Source organism: Rhipicephalus microplus, chromosome X, assembly GCF_043290135.1.
Source record: "Rhipicephalus microplus isolate Deutch F79 chromosome X, USDA_Rmic, whole genome shotgun sequence".
Taxonomy (NCBI): domain Eukaryota; kingdom Metazoa; phylum Arthropoda; class Arachnida; order Ixodida; family Ixodidae; genus Rhipicephalus; species Rhipicephalus microplus.
Genome location: NC_134710.1, coordinates 356,167,380 through 356,187,567, shown reverse-complemented (window position 1 = coordinate 356,187,567; position 20,188 = coordinate 356,167,380). Strand labels below are relative to the sequence as shown.

Genomic DNA, 20,188 nt, shown 5'->3' with positions numbered 1-20,188 from the left:
CATCGCGTTCGGATGCTTTATCCTGCTATTGCAGTCTTTTGCGACACCTAGCCACGCCATCTACGACGGCGTATGCACGCCGCCAAGACGCACAAAGGCAAAAAAGACGAAAGAACGGAAGACTGGGCGAGGAGGGGCGAGGAGGGTGCAAGAAACGAGCGCACACACAGGCGCGCCGGCCGGGACGGCACCACCGCCGGAGGCGGTGTATCCTCGCGGCAAGAAAAGCAGCCCTGCCAGCTAGCCCACCGAGCCAGTCGCTTCCTCAGCCCGCGACGGTGTAGACGTCGCGGACGCGCACTCGTCGTCCGGTCCTAATAACTGCTGGCGAGCCACGACAATCAGCGCCCATCGCGAACCATGGTAACAACACCGGGGAGCGGCAAGTCGACGACGACCGTGGTAGGCCCTGCCACTGTCCTCGCACTGCTCTTCATTGCAGGATACACCGGCTGTGTCGCGTCCGGCCCAGGTGAGCCGTCGAAGGGGGGCGTCGTGTTTCCCCAGAAAAGGCGTAAAGTGTGTTTTGTCTCCAGTTGATCGCAGTCAACACTAGCTGCTGAAACTTTCATCAAATATGCTTCGGATCGTTGATCGATTATGGTTATATAGGATGACAAATACCTGATTGCAGAGGCTGCGGCCCGCACGAGACAGGACGTACAGTCAGCGTCATGCTTAACAAGAACATATCTGAAGCACCTTCTTGCTTCTCTGGTCGATCATGCGGAAGATTTCTGGTACAGAATGCATATAACGGTCTGGGCTTAAGTTAAATCCTTTTGACATTTGCTACTTTCAACTTTTTTTCTTTTTAAAGATCAAGCCGTGGAAAAGTAACTTGGTTGCTCTGTTTGTGCCTATTGCTCATTTGAAGTACAATGATTACAGACTGCTGCTCTGAGCAATAGCTCAAAGTTTTAACTATTGTGTTCGAGCGGCAGTATTTTCGGTGCAGCTTCGCCATATGACCAAATTAAATTGGAAACAAGGTAATGACAAGTGTATGTCCAGAAAGCACATGACCACACGAATGTTGCGCAACGTCATTCGATCATATGGCACTGACAGACAGCAAACTGTTTACGCAGCGCAGGTTTAGGTGGTTGTACACTTATCCGGTAAAGGTGTAAGGAACGACCATTGCAAAACTCCCCTCCCTAGAGAAGCCCCTCTGACAAAACCCATCTTTTCATTTCGGCTTCTCTGAACAGTTACGATTGACGCTTAGTCCACAACTCCGTTTCACGTCTCTACCTTGGCCTGCGTGGAAGCCAATCAATGCGGGAGACTTACTTTTCGGTCTGTGCCATCTAAGCTCGAGTGCCAGAAAGAGCACCTAAAAGGTAGTGCCGGAAATTAAGGCTCGTGCATGTCTGCACTTTCGCTTCGGACGAACAAGTAACAGTGTTGCTGCCTGTTTTAAATTCTGCTTTCTGAAAAAGCTGCAGTGACATACGTGACAATGCACCGACTTGGCTGCAGCGATCGAGTTTTTGTGAAGCTCTAAATACACACATATCAAACTGCGGTTTTTAAGTGCTACTATTCGAAGAATATACAAGTAGTTTCAATGCGTAGTGACAGTGACCGCTTTCGCACGACGACCATCATAGGGTAAAAAAGATCAGCTAAACGTTGCACTTTTTTCCCACTCTTGCATTCCTATACCCTTACTTCTCAATTGAACATGTATGTGATGTTCTTTCTTTTTTGTGTGTTCTAATTCTAATCAAAAACTTTCGTGTGAAACAAAATACTTGTTCGTACTTTCTATGATCTACGAAGTCTTGTACTGTATTAGCATCGGAACAGTACAATATGATAAGCAAATCCAACATCTGGTGCCTCCGTACGTACGTGTTCTCGCCTGGCCCACGTGCCATAATCACACCGGGTGGGACCTTGAGGCACGATATACGGAGCTATTCTCTATACACGTAGGTCTCATGGCTATAATCTGTACATTAAATAATAACGACGATATTTTCCTACGTCTCAGTCGTTTTCGTTCCTTAGTCCTGTGCAAAATACTTCCCCTTTCAGTATTTACGATCATCGCGCAGCATTCGACCATGTCAACTTCCTCACACGTAAGCATGTTCCCTATGGCTGTTTTGTTTAATAACAGTCACGAAGTTGGCTGTGACGTATACGGAAAGCCCGAAAGTGCTTTTCTGAAGAAATAGTGGATGGATTCGCATAACTTTGACCACCTGGGGTTCTTTAATGCGCAGTGAAGTCTCACTGTAAATGAGTCTTCATTTCGACTAATCGAAATCGAAATGCGACCGCCCAGCCCGTGATCGAAATCATGACTTTCGAGTCCGCAGCCGAACACCACAACCACTGGGTTCTCATAGCGGCAACTACTTTACTGATATTCTAGTAGAGTGTGTTCATATTTATATAACAAAAATAAAGCGCAATTGATGGGAGAAAAACGTGAGACAGATGGAACGAAGCGCTTCGTCTCGTCAGTTTGAGCTTTTGTCCCGTCTATTATGGCTTGTTTTCGCCAAATATGCATCACCAACTGGCCGAAACTTCCACTCTTCCAAAGTAGAGAGGAACGCGTTTGATGCTGTAGTACTTGAACTCGACGATTGCGAGAGGCTCACATTGGTACTAAGCATTTTCTCACTTTACCTTGGGACGCGCACGACCACGTAGTAATAGACTATTGTCTGGGAGATATCGCGAGTTAGTCTCAAACCAGGCACTGGTATGTCAGGACTGTCTTCGTAGCTCTCTTTGGCAAGATAAGCACCTCCTGTGCCAAAGTAATCGCTTAAGAAATTTTGCCGGTAAAAGTTGTTGTCTTCACAGGCGTAACGTCAATCTCACGACTATGCACCATAAACTTGGCGTGGGAGATTTTCCAATGCTCTCACCAAGTTCAGCTAGCACCGTGGAAAGTCGGAATAATTTCACTCTTTAGGGGAGTTCTTGGCGTGCATGCCTTTGCAAGTGGCTGTACAGTTGTGAGAAACGTCGTTTTATAGAGCGCTCCGAAGGCGCGCTTTGAAATACGCCATCGACAGCTCCGCCGGGGTGGTCTAGTGGCCAAGGTACTCGGCTGCTGACCCGCAGGTCGCGCGATCGAATCGCGGCTACGGCGACCGCATCCTCGATGGAGGCGAAAAAGCTGCAGGCCCATGTACTCAAATTTGGGAACCCGTTAAAGAACCGCAGGTGTTCGAGATTTCCGCAACCCTCCACTACGGCGTCTCTCAAAATCGCATGGCGGTGTTAGGACGTTAAACCCCACATATCAGCGAAATCAGTGCGCAGCCGACATCATTGCTGATAGCATCTTGCTCGAGATACTTAGGAGGTGCAGAACGTTTTTTTTTTTTTTTTTTGCTTTGCTGGTCGGCGCGCTTTTCCACACCTGCAAGCGACTGCGATAACCAGTGAAAGTGCCGCAAGGCCGCAGAATAACATGTTCTGGCCCAACGCTTCTTTTCGTTTTCAGCAACTCTGCGGCGAAGCATTCGCTTTCATTATCTCGTACTGCCGGCCAATTGTAATTAGTACTATTGTACCTGAACAGCACGTTCCCTTTCATTACAGAGCTTGACAATTTGCCACTATCACTGCTTATATGTTTATCAAGCTTACTCCATTAGTCACATGCGATTAGTCGTGTGGAAAGTGGTTATACGAGGCGGCCCGATGATCTTATATTTGCATAAACATTGAATAAGAAAGCACACATTCTTGGAACAGTTATGCCACCTGGAATGTCTCGATTGTGCTTGCAACTCACTTGAGGGCTATACTTCCTACTAGTATTTATTACCAACAGAAAATGACACGACACGCACTCACACACACGTATATATATATATATATATATATATATATATATATATATATATATATATATATATGTGTGTGTGTGTGTGTGTGTGTGTGTGTGTGTGTGTGTGTGTAAGTGTGTGTGCGTGTGTGTGTGCGTGTGTGTGTCACTTTCACCGCTTGCCTCATCGCACCGTGCACGCATGTTACCACGCACGTGATGAGCGAAGAAACTGCATATATACGATGTGTTTGAGTAGCAATAACTATTTGTATAAAAACTCTCCGCATCGGACGATCAGTGGATATGATGCTCTGCTGCTCGCCTGGAGGTCGCGGGCTTGATCCCAGCCACGGCGGGCACATATCCGCGGAGATCAAATGGCAGAGGCCCGTGTACTGTGCGATATCTGCAGTGCACTTTAAAGAACTTCAGATGGTCCAAATTTCTGGAGTGATCGATTACAGCATCCCTCAATATCATATGCCATGGTTTTTGGACGTGAAACTCCCTATAATAAGTAAATGAGTGGGAAGTAGTGCTCTGTCAGGCGTTTCTTTTTTGCTATCCTTGCCTTTATGCTTTCACCACTGTGAAAAGCTCACAATACCACCGTGCACCTTACATATAACATCTAAATTAGCTGTTACGAATTACACGCTTCGTAAACCAGGTCCCGAACGTTCCACGGTTCGCAATCTGAATGAATGCATTAAGAGATAAGAATATACCTCTTTCACAACCACCGATGAACAAAAAAAAAAAGACACCCTTGTACAGTGCCCGCCTAATGAAAATTCGGCCAACGTGGCCTTGGTATGACCAGATTCAGAACGCCAACTAAGCATATAAGAAGTAAAAGGGCAGGAGGCCTTGAGAAATGGCTAAGTTTTGTTTAGACGCATGTTCGAATCTTGCTTCGGGGTTACTTGAATGGGCCATTGTTGGAAATATCACCTTCTAACAGCAGTATGTGCGTTTTAAGTAGAGTGACTTGTTGGGCGAGTTGGTTTATTCTTACGGAAGCTTTTTGCGCAAAATAAAGACGAAAGCCGGTCAAGCGCAACTATCAGCTGATTTTATTCGGAAGGCACACACATATATATACGTGAACAAGGGGACAGTCACGAGTCACATTAGCAAAAAATAAATTCTATTAGTGGCAGGCGCTCAAGTAATCTAACTCAGGGGCATGGAACGTGATAGAGGGCCTCGCTACGCATGGTAGCGTTTCTCCGTCTCTCTTCTTTATTTCGCGCAAAAAGTTTCCGTAAGTACAGTGCTCAACTCGGTTGTCTATAACGACGGATCGTCACACGCGGAACAGCACGAGCGACATCTGCAGTCGCAAATACGTCACATCTGAGCATGCGCGGCGCCAATTATGTGCCTGCCCTGCAGTTTCTACCATTCTTTATCTCCGTGGCCGCGATGGCTGCTTTGGCCGACGAAGCGCTGGCAACATTACAAAACCGAAATGAAACAACAACAAAAAAGAAATATTCTCGCTAGGTGATATCATATCACAGTGACAACGGTTTTGCTTCGTCTTTTTTTTTTTCTTTTTTTTGTTTTTTTTTTCGAAATCGCTCAGAGCGCTTTCGATGGCGAAAGCGGTTGTTGCCCGTGCTGTTTCGCGCACGACGCTCCGTCGCTATAGACAGCCGAGTTGAGCACTGCACGTTTTGACAAGGACGTCCACCACGGTGGTGCAGCGGTTACGGCCGGTGCTCGGCTGCTGACCCGAAGGTCGCGGGTTCGTTTCCGGTAGCGGCTGTCACATTTCGATGGAGGCGGAAATGCTAGTGGCCCGTGTGCTGTGCGATGGCAGGGCTCGGTAATGAACACCTGGTGGTCGAAATTTCCAGAGCCATCCACTCAGGTGTTGCTCAAAATAATTTCGTGGTATGGGAACTTTAAAGCTCAGATATTATACTATATTGTAATAACAAATAGCAAGCTTTGAAAACCACATGTTCTTGAGCCTGGGTAAAATCTCTTGCGTAACGTCTTTATCAAAATTATATCACATAATTTCACGCACCGAAACTGCTAAGTGGTATATAAAAGAAGATATAGAGGAGATTCCCGTAGTAATTCATACCATGTATTATTTTCAACAATATCTAGATAAAGTTGAATTTCCGCATGGCTTTTCCGTGAGAGTGCGGTCTTTGAGGTCGGGTTTAGTAGTAGTAGTAGTAGTAGTATTTTTATTTACAGTAAGCCGGATACAGAGTTCACTGCAGGGGCAAAGGGCTAAAGGCGAACAGCCTGACAAAGGCCCTTGTCCCTCCGCAGTCCGTGACAGTGCAAAGCTTAGACATCAGCACTGACAAACAATATATATATTCAATGCATTGGTTTCAAGCAACTTGAAATTGTAAACACAAAATTCAAACACAAATAGCATAAGAAGCTTACATAACACATTTTAAGAAGTAGAGGTCACTCTCGTTAAAATTCACAACTAAGCAATATCAATGAAACAACTGAAAAACATACACAAAATGCATGCGGATACAATGAATTCCGCTGTATACACTCGTATACTTGACATAGAAGTTTATGAACAATTTAAGCATTTGCAGAGGCATGAGACTCCATTACGTAGTTTTGGTAGTGTAGACCGGTGGTTATGAATAAGTTCTTTATTTGTTTCTTGAAAGTCGCACTACTAGCCCTAAAGTTCAATTGATCTGCAAGGGTATTTAAAACCTGAGGTACCTGGTAAGCAATACTTTGTTTTTCATATTGGATTCTTGTTCTAGGAGCTCGTTTCTTTTGTTCTCGCAGACTGTAGTGTGGTCTTCCGGTGCAACTTTCTTCATATAGCTTAGTCTTTTGTATTAACTGAAGTAATTTAAAATGATATAATTGATCAATTCTGAGTATGGAATGTTTAATGAATAGTGGAGCAGTGTGCAAGTCTTGTAGATTCTCCCTGTAATTTTCAAAGCAGTGCAATATTTTCTTTTGTATAGTTATTAACTTATGGTAATTCCCTTGTGATGTCGTTCCCCTGACTAACATCCCATAACTTACTTTAGAATGGAAGAGTGCATAGTACATACTTATTTTTAACCTCAATGGGATTAAGTGCATTGTTCTAAAAAAACAACCAACTATTCGCGCTAATGCGGTGGTCAGATGATTTACATGTGTGTTCCAGTTTAATTCCTCCTGAAACCATACACCAAGAAACTTTTGTTCCCTAACATGTGCGATGCAATTTCCTTCAAATTTTACAGCTATGTTACTAATAGGTTTGTTTAAAGGTCGAAATATCATATAGGTTGTTTTTTTTTTTGCATTCAAGCGCAGTCCATTTTGCCTTTACCAAATTGAAAGATTGCTTAGATATTTATTTACACTGACCTCAAGTGATATTAGATTGTCTGATGAAAAGAAAACATTCGTATCGTCAGCGTACATTATAAGTTCATGAGAATGAGGTATATCGACAATATCATTTATATAGGCAAGGAACAATATGGGCCCCAGTATAGACCCTTGGGGGACTCCTTGGTTCAACTTTATCTTTGCAGAAATAGTGTTATTCAGTTTTACATATTGATAACGATCTTCTAGGTAACTTTTAAACAGTTGTAGTGCAACTCCACGCACCCCATATCTTGATAATTTATGAATCAATGATTTGAATTGTATGGAGTCAAATGCCTTTTGAAGATCGAGGAAGAGCCCAAGAGTATATTTTTTGTTTTCCATATTTTCGATTATCTTATCTTTGATATAAAGTAGAGCTTGTTCTGTTGATTTATTTTTTTGAAAACCATACTGACTTTTTGTGATTATTTGGTGCTTATCAAAAAAGGATGCAAGTCTATCATAAATAACCCCTTCAAATATTTTTGATATTGTTGGAAGCACGGATATAGGTCGATAGTTCGTTAAAGTATTGATATCACCACCTTTATGTACTGCACCTATGAAAACGGGGTCAGTCGTTTAACACCACTGACCCCGTTTTCAGCAGCAGAACACTATAGTCAACGATCCACTGCGACGAAAACGTCGTACCTCGCTGTAAACAATAATGGAGTAATGTTTATTATTGGTCACACATTCACTGATTGATTGATTTGTGGGGTTTAACGTCCCAAAACCACCATATGAATATGAGAGACACCATAGTGGAGGGCTCCGGAAATTTTGACCACCTGGGGTTCTTTAACGTGCACCCAAATCTGAGCACACGGGCCTACAACATTTCCGCCTCCATCGGGAATGAAGCCGCCGCAGAATGGTCACGCATTCGTAAATGCAGCGTGCAAAGTAGGAAGAGGCTCTTGAATTCATAAAGCAGGAGCAGAGATTCCGTATCGTGTAAATCGATCATTTCTCAAAGGATACGCACACACTCGTCAAGCTTGCCTTTTCGGGGCGCGTCTAATATCACCATACGAGTGGTCAAATTATGACTTGTGGTGATAAGTTTTTGCTCAAGCACGCGCTAGACGATGCTCTCTCAATTTCGTTTGGCCCCCAAGCTGGCATCAGCTTTTTATGACGATCGAGCAAGACGACGTCGTCGAGCCATTTGAAAGATAAGGCGGCTTATTTAGTTCGAGAGACGCGGAAACCGAAGAGACTTAACAGAGAGCCTTCTTACCAAGGCCAACCACTCATAACAGCCACTGCACTGCGTTCGAATGGAGTTCGGCGACCCCAAGACGCTTCTTCCGCAATTCAAATTGTCCTGAGCGCATGAAGAGCATTTTCCTTTATGAATTTTTCTTTGTTCGTCCTCCTCTCTCACTCACACACGAAGGATACGGCACGTTGCCCTTGAGGTCTCTCATCTCCGCTTCCTTTTGTGTCCACGTATTTGTTTTCCAGCAATAATGGTCTTTCCCCACCTGGCCTTAGTAGTGAAAACAGCACCGCTGACTCATACCTGCGGTGCCACCTCGTGTCTTCTCTCCTCTCCGAATGAACGAGGTGCGAGTGGCAGCTTCGCGCGAATCGAAACGTCTAACCTGTCTCAGATGAAACGTTTGTCATGTTGTTAGATTTTCCCTGCTTTTTCTGTTTCATTGCGCGTGTGCTATCGTATTTCGCCGAATGAATCTGAGCAATAGGAAATGAATGGCTTGAAGGTGGATCTCATTACGAGTGCGACATAACCTCAGGTGTGACCAAGGTCTCTTTCTTAGCACAACATGCATTTGTGTTAAGAAATTTCAACTGTGAGATACTGTAACATCCTTAATGAAAACTGACTGATATGCCAAGGAATGTTTAGTCTATATTATTAGAAGTAATTGTAATGTAAATGCGGAGAAAGCAAAGTTGATGAATAGATAACTTACCGTGGGCAGGAACCGAGCCTGCAACCTTTGAATCTGCGACATTCTAACAAAGTTGACGAGGTATCTATAGTGGCACCTGCCGCTATACTTTTAATTGGGCGCTTGTTACTACGCAGAACAATAAAAACTGCGCTATTCATCTACCGCTAAGCAACCCCTAAAGAGCCGTGTTTCTAGTGAATGACAATATTTCTCCTAACTCATGGATGCCGCCTGTGAGCGATGGATTTTACACCCAGTGCCGTTTTCGGTTCACGCACAAAACGTGTTTAACACTTACATACGTAACAATAGTGTAGTAAAATATTGCGGTTCAAAGTAATACTACTCAGTCCACAAGAAGATATTTTCATTAGTTTTCTGCATTCTTGCACAGAACCACATCCCTGCAACAAAACTTTTGGACATCATCCTCACACGTGTGCACTTGTATATCATACGTTAGTCGATGTATAAGAGGGACTAGCGTTAATAGCTTCTGTGGTTCCTGTGTTCTCTAAAAAACATTTGGTTTCTTGCAGCTTCGTATGGATTGATTGGTTGAATACTTCAGTGTCATCCATCCACGCATACGCTTTCTGTACCTTCCATTTTCTCTCGCATTTTTCGTCTTATTTTCTCATGCTTTTCGACAAAACAGTACGAAGTGAAAGTTGGAAACTCAACCAACTTTCACTTCATGCTGCAAGCTTTTTGTCTCCCCATTCGCATCACTTCTTGATCTACGCGATGTGCGTCAGAGCTTGCGGGGTGAATTGTCTCAAAATCGCATTGTTATGTCTGAGTGCCTTTTTCGTGAGCATAGATCATGAATATTTACAAGTCTATGGAACTAAGCATGTTGATATGACTTCGTTACTGTGAAACAGCGCATAAAATGAAAACACAGAATGACACAGCGCTTGACTCTGTTTGCTTCTTTGTGTGTCTTCAGATTATCTAGCGCAAAGTATCTTTCAGTTCAACTCGTTCAACGACGCTGTGAGCGCAGTTCATTGAGCTGTGGTTCGTAATACAAATAAAAATAGTTTGTTTACATCATTTCAGCCACTTTTTGCATCTCATCATTCCGTGCGATCTTTCCCTTTGGCCGCTTTTAATTTCCAATGGCTCGCGCTGCCCACGAAGCAATCCGCATGGTGAAGGCGACATAAGTTGGCGCTTACGAGCTGAGAGCTAAGCTATCTAGTTGCCGAGAGACGTCTGTCTCTTGAGTTACGCAAACACGGGCACCTCGTAAGTGAGTGGTGTACCTCGTGAGTGGTGTACAAACGGCGTCGGCACTTCCTAAAGACCATCGGCGCCTGCGAAACCATTCCATACGTAGAAACTGACGTCAGCTATGGTGGAGTAGTAACATCTGTGTATGAAGCTTGTCAAAGCCATGTCAAACGGCAGCTACTCTTCAAGTTGCTACGTGTCCTTCAGATCCCTCTCTAATTACACATAATTGACCAAAAGAGTATAAGCGGCGGTAGGAGATTGCCTTCATCTTACACGCAAGTCTGTGTGGCTGCCCCGAACAAGCTTGCAGTCAGAAGAAAACGCAGAACTACCATAGACAGTTGACCACCAGCCGACGCTGGTAAGGACGTAATGCTATTTATTAAAAACCACTAATTAAGTTTGAAGTGAAAAATAATGGGACTGACATTAATATATGCATGCATGCTCACGGCGTCTAAGGGCAATAAAGGAAGCTGCCGGTATCATATATGTTCGCCACTGTATACCGTCGCCATAGTCCAGAAAATTCTTATGGCTTTCTTTCTCTGAAAAATATATAATGGTTAAAGTCAGGTGTATCGTGACACTAATTACTAATAGATAATATCACGTTTTTAAAAAAAATGGGTGTCAGGTATGTTTGATATAAAAATCAACAAAGTCATTGGACGCCGGAAATAAGGCATCTTGGAAAATTTCAGTGCCCTTTTCTCTTTGTTTCTTGTGGTCTGATAGGCCAAGTTCGTGACTTTCACTGTGATACAGACGCTACACTTCCGTCTAATGTGCTTACAATCCTGCATCGAACCGTAAAGCAGTAAATGAAGCCACTTATATGCTGTGGTTTATACTCTTACGCAGTCTAAGCGGGTGGCATTTGGACTTCTAACAAAGCGTAACCAATTGGTGCATGTGCGAGTTCTCTGTACCGAAGCATCTCCAGCGTCTAATCATCAAGGCGCTAGACACTCAGGGATGCCTTGGGTCAAATATTTTAAACAAAATGGAAAACATGAAACAGGTTTAGAATGGGCCAAACAATACCTTAAGTGGTATTGAGTAGTAACCCACTAAACCCCCCCCCCCAGACTACGCCCATGATTTGACATTACAGGAAGAAGTGGAAGTAAATACGGTAATCCGAGATAGGCGAGCTGTGGTGCTTAAAACCACATAATTGAATATTCATTCAACGGGACACGAAAGGTCGGCGCATGAGATCGAATAATCGTACGAATATCTGGGGTTTTACGTCCCAAAAACACTATATATATATATATATATATATATATATATATATATATATATATATATATATATATATATATATATATATATATATATATTTATATATATATATATATATGTGTGTGTGTGTGTGTGTGTGTGTGTGTGTGTGTGTGTGTGAGAGAGAGAGAGACGTGGTAGTGGAGGGGACGTTCGTTAAATCCCACATATCAATCAATCGTATCAATCCACCGTAGGGGAGGGCTCCGGCAAGTTGGACTATTTTGCGTTCTTAAACGGGCTCAGACATCGCACAATACGCGGGCCTCTAGCATTTTATCTTGATCCTAATGCGACCGCTGCAGCCGGCATCGCACCCTCAACCTTCAGGCCAGCTCTCGAGCTCCTTAAACACTGCTCGACCGTGGATGACGACGCACGGGATTTAACGCACGCACTTAATTAAATCAATAAATAGAGTCGTCAGGCTTACCGGCACTATGCCTTGGAGGTACTAACTAATGTGTTTCGAACACGACGTGGCATTCGAACCACCCCTTAACTGGTCGGTTACTGAGGGCAGCAATTGGGTGGAATGAATGCGAGTGACGATTGCCCATATGAGCGCTCTCCGAATTCGATGTCAGTGTTTTTCGCTATGTGTGCCGTGTCTTCTTGAAGCACTTGATTATTTGGTCCCTTCTGATTACTGGGTTGGGAACACACCGAGACTCCTCTTGAACAGGGGCGCAAAAAAATGGGGGGTGGGGGTGATTGCGACAAGAATAGTTGGCCTTATAGCGCCCGCATCTTACTGCCGCATTTGGGAAGAGTGTGAGAAAAAAGAGATCAGAAAAACAATTGGCCCCGTATCTGCATGTCATCTGCAAATGTCGTCGAAATACGATAATCTTGCGTGTGGAGAGAGTGAACAATTTATTTGATGTTCTGCGCAAGAAAATCGGTGAATGGCGTCCTAGAGGCGCTTCGTTAGAGTGCCTTGAGCGTGCAGCGGAGGCGAACGAGCGCATCGAGTCACGTCACACGTGACACATGAGCGCCATCTGGCAGTTTTCTTGGAAAACGAATTGCGTGGCTCTGAGACGTATGTGCGCACCCGTCTCACAGGTGATAAGGTGTAGAACGCAAGGTGACGGGTAGGTGCCGCCACCGTCTCCTCTAGGCGAAGCGTTGGAAACACTCGCCTTTTCGTGCAAGCTTTGCGTGGTCAGCGCAGCGTGATAAGCGCTACGGTCCTTAAAATTGCTTATGCATGCCTTTTCTAGTAAACGATGCACATGCAGAGTATATACGTGTTGTTATGGTGCCCCGGACATGCGCAACAATTGCTTATTAACTGACAATTGCACAAGTGTGAACGCTCAACCTTGAGCAATATTGGTGGACGCTGCGGATGGGGTCGGCCGTTTCAAGTACCCGGTGCCATTAAGAGTAGACAAACAGGCAAATGTACAGACAGACAGACAGACAGACAGACAGACAGACAGACAGACAGACAGACAGACAGACAGACAGACAGACAGACAGACAGACTAAAATTTTTGCGTCGAAGGTCCCCAAGAAAGACTATCGTCTTTAAAAGCCTGGGCAAAGTAACTTACCAGGTGGAATATGGACACGCCGTCATGCGAACAGAGGTGAAACCGCAGTCGGCCGAGTGTGGGAAACACAGCATCTGCGTAAGAGGAACATTGTCGCCTGTTGTGCGACGTCGTAGATGCCGTCCTCCTTGCACACAATGATATGCCTCTCGCAATGATGTGCCTCTCGTATATTTTACGCATGGATCGCGTAAAATATCCGGGCGCAAGTTTGCAAAGAGCCTGTTTTGTCTCGATTCAAGCGAATAAATAAAAGATGTATCGCTTTCAGCACAGAAACAGGTGAAGATGTGTCACGCAAGTAGTACTATACCCGTTCGTACTCTCAAATACACAGCTCTTGGACGCAGTCGGCACCTAGAAAAAGAGGCGGGAAAATACAGTTTTTTTCTTTTATGCAAAGAATTGAAAAGAGAGTTGTAACATTTTTTTCCTCTTTTAAATTTGTAGCACTCACAGGTAATTACGCCCTGGATACTGCTTAAAAACCAACTTTCGAGAAATTCGCAGCAAGATGGAAAACCGACAAGCAATAACAATCACTCACTAGACAGCTCCGGTGATTATCAATTTATGTTCAAGCTTCTTACTGCACGGCAGATGATACGAAACAACGGCCAATGGGCCGAAGAAAGGCCAAAAGCTGTTATTTCTGGTTGTTTCAACATCCTGTACCTTACTCCTTTCATTCGATTGAACGTAGGCAGAGTTACTGTGTATGACTCGTTCACCTAAAGGTATACAGGAACCCCAAATGCAGGTGCCTCCTCTAACCCTCTATTGTGCCCAATGTCGCACTGTCCAAATCGTTAATTGTACGAGGCTCTTCACCCCACCCAAAATATTATATATAGATAAGGGAAAGAAATGTATACTTAAGGGCTCGTTTTTCCTTGTTTTGACACAATATTAATGAGATCTAACAGGCAATAATGCCAAGGAAAGTATAAGGGAAGTTATTAGGCCGAATTAAATGTGAAGAAAAAAAAGTGGGTGAAAAGATAACTTGACATGGGCATGAATCAAACCTGTGACCTTCGAATAGCGCGTTCGCTGCTCTACCACTGAGCTACCACGTCGGCTGTCCTCCCAGCCACTTTATTATGTTTATATGTGAATTTAAACATGAGAGTGTCAGTACTGAGCACTGACCCTTCCACGTTTAAATTCACATATATACCTAATAAAGTGGCTGGGAGGATAGCCGCGGTGGTAGCTCAGTGGTAGAGCAGCGATCGCGCCATTCGAAGGTCACAGGTTTGATTCTTGACCATGTCAAGTTATCTTTTCACACACTCTTCTTTCTTAACAATTACATTTGAATTCGGTATATTAACTTCCTCTATGCTTTCCTTGGCATTATTGTCTGTTAAATCTCGTATATATATATATATATATATATATATATATATATATATATATATATATATATATAAACAGAGAGAGAGAAAGAGAGAGAGAGCCACGGTGGCTTTTATTTTCCGAACACAGCACGCTAATGTCTCCTGTCATTCATCCACCTTGTGGTAAATTAGGGTGGTTGCCCGCTACCTTCACTCAAGCTTAATCGTTTTGCAGGAAGTGAAAATAGCATGCCTACTCGCAAAGGAAGTGAAACAACACGTGTCGTAATAGGCGTCCCGAGAATGTATAGCGTTGATAGGTATTACGGCATTCACTAAGTGGGAAATGCCCACTATATCACAGCAAAGCAAGTGGCGTCATGGTTTTTGGCAATAAAAAAAAGAGGGAAAAAAGCATGAATTTCCCAACGTAGGATGTTTAATTACGATGCCGATCAAAACTTCAAGCCTATAGGGTTTTTCCCAGCTAACATTAAGCAGAGTTACTGAATAAAAATCATTGAATAGACGATTTTGATACGACTACGGCGTTCGGTCATCTCTCTCCGTTCGCCAACCACCCGATTATAGAGTACTTATTAGTTCGACAATTTAAACATAATAATATGTACACTAACATTCTGACCAAACAACCTACTTCTCTAACGTAACCTCGGACACCTTCATATCGTATACGTTGACAAGCAGCTCTTATTTGAGGTAGTCCGCTGCGCTGAAGTAGTGGGTAAGGAAATGATGTAGGTCCGTGTGCTCAGATTTTCTTGCACTTTAGAGAACCCCGGGTGGTCAAAATTTACGTGGCCATCCACTATAGCATCTCTCATGATTATATATAGTCGTTACGGGACGTTAAACCCCACATATCAACCAGTCATGTAGTGGTTAAGGTGCTGGGCTGCTGACCCAAAGGTTGCGGATTCGGTCGCGGCCCCGGCAGTCGAATTTTGATAGAAGCGAAATTACAGAGGCACACGGGCTGTGCGATGCCAGTGCGCGTAAAAGAACACAAGATTGCCAAAAATGTACTCAGGTGTGTCTCGTAATCGCATGGCAGTTTTAGCAAGTAAAACTCCAGATGATGTCATCTTAGTTTCGCTGACCACACCTTTGCTCATCAGTACAGTAGGGAACAGGTTGAACCTTGGGTTGTCGCCTAGCTAGTACAGCACATGCCTCTGTGCGTCTCACATGAAAACGCATGCGTTTAACGCAGAATGATGTCTCTTGTGCGATATGCCTGAATCATGCAAAAGCAATGTTGCTATTGTTATGAAAATGCCTACATGTGTGCGTATGGGCGAACAAACGTTGTGCCAAATCACGCTCAGTCACGGTTATTTTTTTTTCCTTTAAGCTTACACAAAATTAAAATGATAGGAAACAATGCGGTGCGGCTTTTAAACGTCGAATTAGCACTGATTACCCATTTAAATGCATCGACTTATAAGACAATAAGGTTGATTGTCTGCTGGCACGCAGGTTGGTCTCACAATGGCTTGCGCAATGACTCATGCAATACTATAGGTGACCATTAAAATTTGTGCCCATGATTTTAGGGTACCCGCACTCGAATCCTTAAGGGTTCGGCAACACAAAAACCGTACAATTCAAGGTGCAATTCCTGCTCCTTGGTGACAGTGATCCATTCGACGCCCATATACATAGTGTGACGTTCATTGAAGTGATAATTTCTCGGTGCTCATGGTACGAAGGACACGTGAAAGACGTGCAGAGCTCGCGTCTCGTGTAACCCCATGCCCTGTGTGTCCATCAATGCGAGCGTTGACGGCTTGTATCAAGCCTGCCGCCGGGCCAAGCTCTCCGCATGCCATTAAGTGCTCTCGAGTGTGCCAAATATTCTGATATGTAGGGTTTAACGAGCCAAAGCTATGACATGATTATGAGACGCGCTGTAGTCATACAGTTAACATACAGACTCTAGAGGACAAGCTCCCCATAGGGCCCATGCTATGAAACCTATAACCATTCGGGTGCCGCCAGGATAGAACAATACTAAGCTTTCGGGTGACGTTTCCTCACACCCTCCACTGGATGCTGCAATAACCCCTAACATTTTTACTGTTTCGTGGATCTCCGTTTCATCGCAACACATCCACTGAATGAATGATGATGAGTGGGGCGAAGTGGCCGTCCATCCGTCTATTCGTCCGTCCGTCCATCTGTCTGACTCTCTGGCTGTCTGTGGATATGCTGGGCAGACTACGTCACCGGAAGGACGCGGGATTGCCATAGAATTGGACCATAAGGAGCTTATTCCTTAAAAAAAGGACGACGAGACACTGTATACGGGGGAGAAGGAGGATGAACAACAAGAGGGAAAGCAGGGAGGTTAACCAGGCACATGCCCAGTTTGCTACTCAACACTGGGGGAATGGGAAGGGGGGATAAAGATGAGAGAGAAAGGAAAGAGAAGAGAAAGATACGACTCACCAGGCACGCAAGGAAGCCGGCGCAATCGGCCGCACGCCGCACCACCATGCTCTCAAAGTTACAAGGATGGTGGCGCCATTTACTAAAAAAAAAAAAACTTGCAAACGCTCCATTCCGCGCGCAGTATATTGCGTAAATGGCCAGTGGTATCTTTCCTAAAACTATTTGATATAAACGTCATGCCATTTTTGTTCGTTTATAATACGTGAACACGCTTGTTTACGATTTGTACTGTGAAAACTGGGGTGTTTTGAACGTCTAAATTTAGCCTGCGTTTAAAGTATTGCGATGGCAACATTGACAACATTCGAAGATGTCAGCGCTTTGGTAGTTAAAGCTTTTGCATCCACGCGTTTCATCTGGAGTTCTTATATGTGGGCTTAACGTCCCAAAATCACCATATGATTATGAGAGACGCCGTAGAGGAGGGCTCTGGAAATTTCGAACACCTGGGGTTGTTTAACATGCGCCATATTCTGAGCACACGGGCCTACAGCATTTTCACCTCCATCGAAAATGCAGCCGCCGCAGCCGGGATTGGATCTTGCGACCTGTAGGTCAGCTGCTGAATACCTTAGCCACTAGACCACCACGAGTTAGCATATTAGTTCGGTGGCTGTAGTGAAAGGTTCTGAAAATTTAGGACGTCTGGTGTTGTATAACGCACGCTAATATCGTACACGAGCCTCATAGCATTTCGCATCTGGGCGAACGCAAAAAGCACCAGCCTGGACCAAATCCGCGTCCTTCGGGTCTGCAGTCAAGCCCTTTCAACAACTGGTGATGAACGCATAAGACATTTTGGCTTCATCCAAACAGTTCGGGTTACATTTATTTTCGTTTATCGAAGCTATAGTATACGTGTAACTAATAATAGCTGCAGTTATGCGTCACTTGTGGATGGGTGTGACATCATCGGCTGTCTAAGCATCGTGTGTGAGCCTCCTTTTCCAGCAGAGTATAGCTCGTACTGTATACATCGAGTAGGACATTGCAAATGTTTTGCATTTTTGGTATTTTTTTCAGCTGAATAATGTTACACAATTTTCTTCGCTCTCGTTGGTTTGTTTCTTTTTATTGTTTATTTTCGAAGAACACGAACGACCTTCTTGTTTTCTTTATTTCTTGTAGAAAGGTGTGTTTTATATTCATCATTCTCATCACGTTCGAACTGACTCACACTCAACTTTTTCCTCGTTCTAACGCCCCGTTTCTTCACATCTGTAGGGCAGCAACAGGGCTGCCTAGTTCGTTCAGCCGTCAACAAATCTCTCCTGCTCAATTTTGTTTTTTCACGCCGACGTTGGGAACGAGCACCAGGAAATGACACCAGTGGTACTCTTGCCACTCGCAACCTTCTCTGCTCCTTCTCGTCTGCAATCAAAACCTTTCAATCACTGCAGTTCCTGGTAGCCTCGTGGACTCCGGAACAGGAAGCTCATTTGCGGCGCTTCTAGGGAGCGCGAAATTTGAGAAGCTGTCGCTCCGTAAGCCGTGTCCTACACTTTCGATGCAAATCAAAGCACAGCCACTCAGTGTGGTGCCCTATAGCACCTACAAACATATATGACATCCCATAACGCAACCCATGGCACCTGCATTGGTGCCATGGGTCGCTCTTAGGCGACTAGTAGGGGCAGCCGCCCAACCTGCCCCCCTCGTGTGCCCGCCTATTTTCTTCCAGTGTTACTTGTTTCGTTTCGCCTAGTTAAACTTCTTAGACCTAATAGCTTTCTAAATGTCGTGACTCACCTATTCTCTGCTCATATGTGATATACTGGTGAATCGGGGCTTCATCTATAATAACGAGGACTGAATAATGCAATACTAATATAATAATAATTATGAGTAATATCTGGGGTTTTACGCCCAAAACCAATTATGAGAGATGCCAGAGTGGTGGGCTTTGTAAATTTTGATCATCTGGTGTTCTTTAACATGCACCAAAATCTCATAGCACACGGGCTTCTATTACTTCACCTCCATCGATATAGGACCACCACGGCGGGGATCGAGCCCGTGACCTCCAGTTCATCAAGCGAACACCGTACCCACTGTTCCACCGAAGTGGAATGCGTCTGAAATCGATTGATAACGATTGATTGATATGTAGGGTTTAACGTCTCAACACCACCATGATTGTGAGAGATGCCGCAGTGGAGGCCAACATTGACAACGTTCCAAGATGTCAGCGCTTTGGTAGTTATAGCTTTTGCATCCCAGCTTTTCATCTGGAGTTATTATATGTGGGTTTAACGTCCCGAAACCACCATATGATTATGAGAGACGCCGTAGTGGAGGGCTCCGGAAATTTCGACCACCTGGGGTTCTTTAACATGCACCATATTCTGAGCCCACGGGCCTACAGCATTTTCGCCTCCGTCGAAAATTCAACCGCCACAGCCGGGATTGGATCCCGCGACCTGTGGGTCAGCAGCCGAGTACCTTAGCCACTACACCACCGCAGTGGGGAAAGCGTCAGTGCATCTGAATTTGAAAACGATCAATTTTAAAAGCTGTTTGAATGCAGGCGGGTGAAGTTCAGGGTAAATTTAATATTTACTTCATTTACACGATGGCTACACCTGTTTTCATTTTCCCTATAGCACCAGCGTGTTCTCTTGCGATAGCTTGTATAGAAACAGTAACCCGTAAACATTCAGTGCCAGCTCAACTAACCACGCAAGAGCGTGTTTGTTTACCTCGACTGGCTTGTGTTGCTTTTTTTTCGTAACTTTTTGTTAATACGAGTAAGAAGCTTCCAGCCGTTTGTTTGGGCATGATGAAATTCGCGAACCCTTTTACATTGATGTGTTTGCACGAGCAACAGGTAGGTAGCACCAGTCAAATGTTTTTGCAACAAAAATGTGCTGAATTGCATGGCACGCGTGCACCCACCCACCCACCCACCCACCCACACACACACACACACACACACACACACACACACACACGCGCGCGCGCGCGCGCACACACACACGCACGCACGCACGCACGCACACACACACACACACATACGCACGCACATGCACGCACACACGCACGCACGCACGCACAGAAGTTTATATATCGGGGTAAGGTGCATGCATCCGCGAAATTCGAGACGTGCTCACGCCTTTCAACAAACTATATACACCACGCCATGCTCATCCTGTATAG

The 20,188-nt window shown here is 44.5% G+C and overlaps 1 protein-coding gene across 1 annotated transcript in view; it reads left to right on the top strand.

Annotated features, from left to right (window-relative positions):
- The first annotated feature begins 222 nt into the window (after positions 1-222).
- The window catches only part of LOC119161139 (uncharacterized), a 41,334-nt gene continuing 21,368 nt past the window's right edge, over positions 223-20,188 (top strand). Inside the window, exon 1 of the mRNA XM_037413488.2 lies at positions 223-472. Coding sequence (XP_037269385.1) covers positions 361-472 — 112 coding nt within the window. The 5' untranslated portion in view covers positions 223-360. The remainder of the gene's footprint in view (positions 473-20,188) is intronic.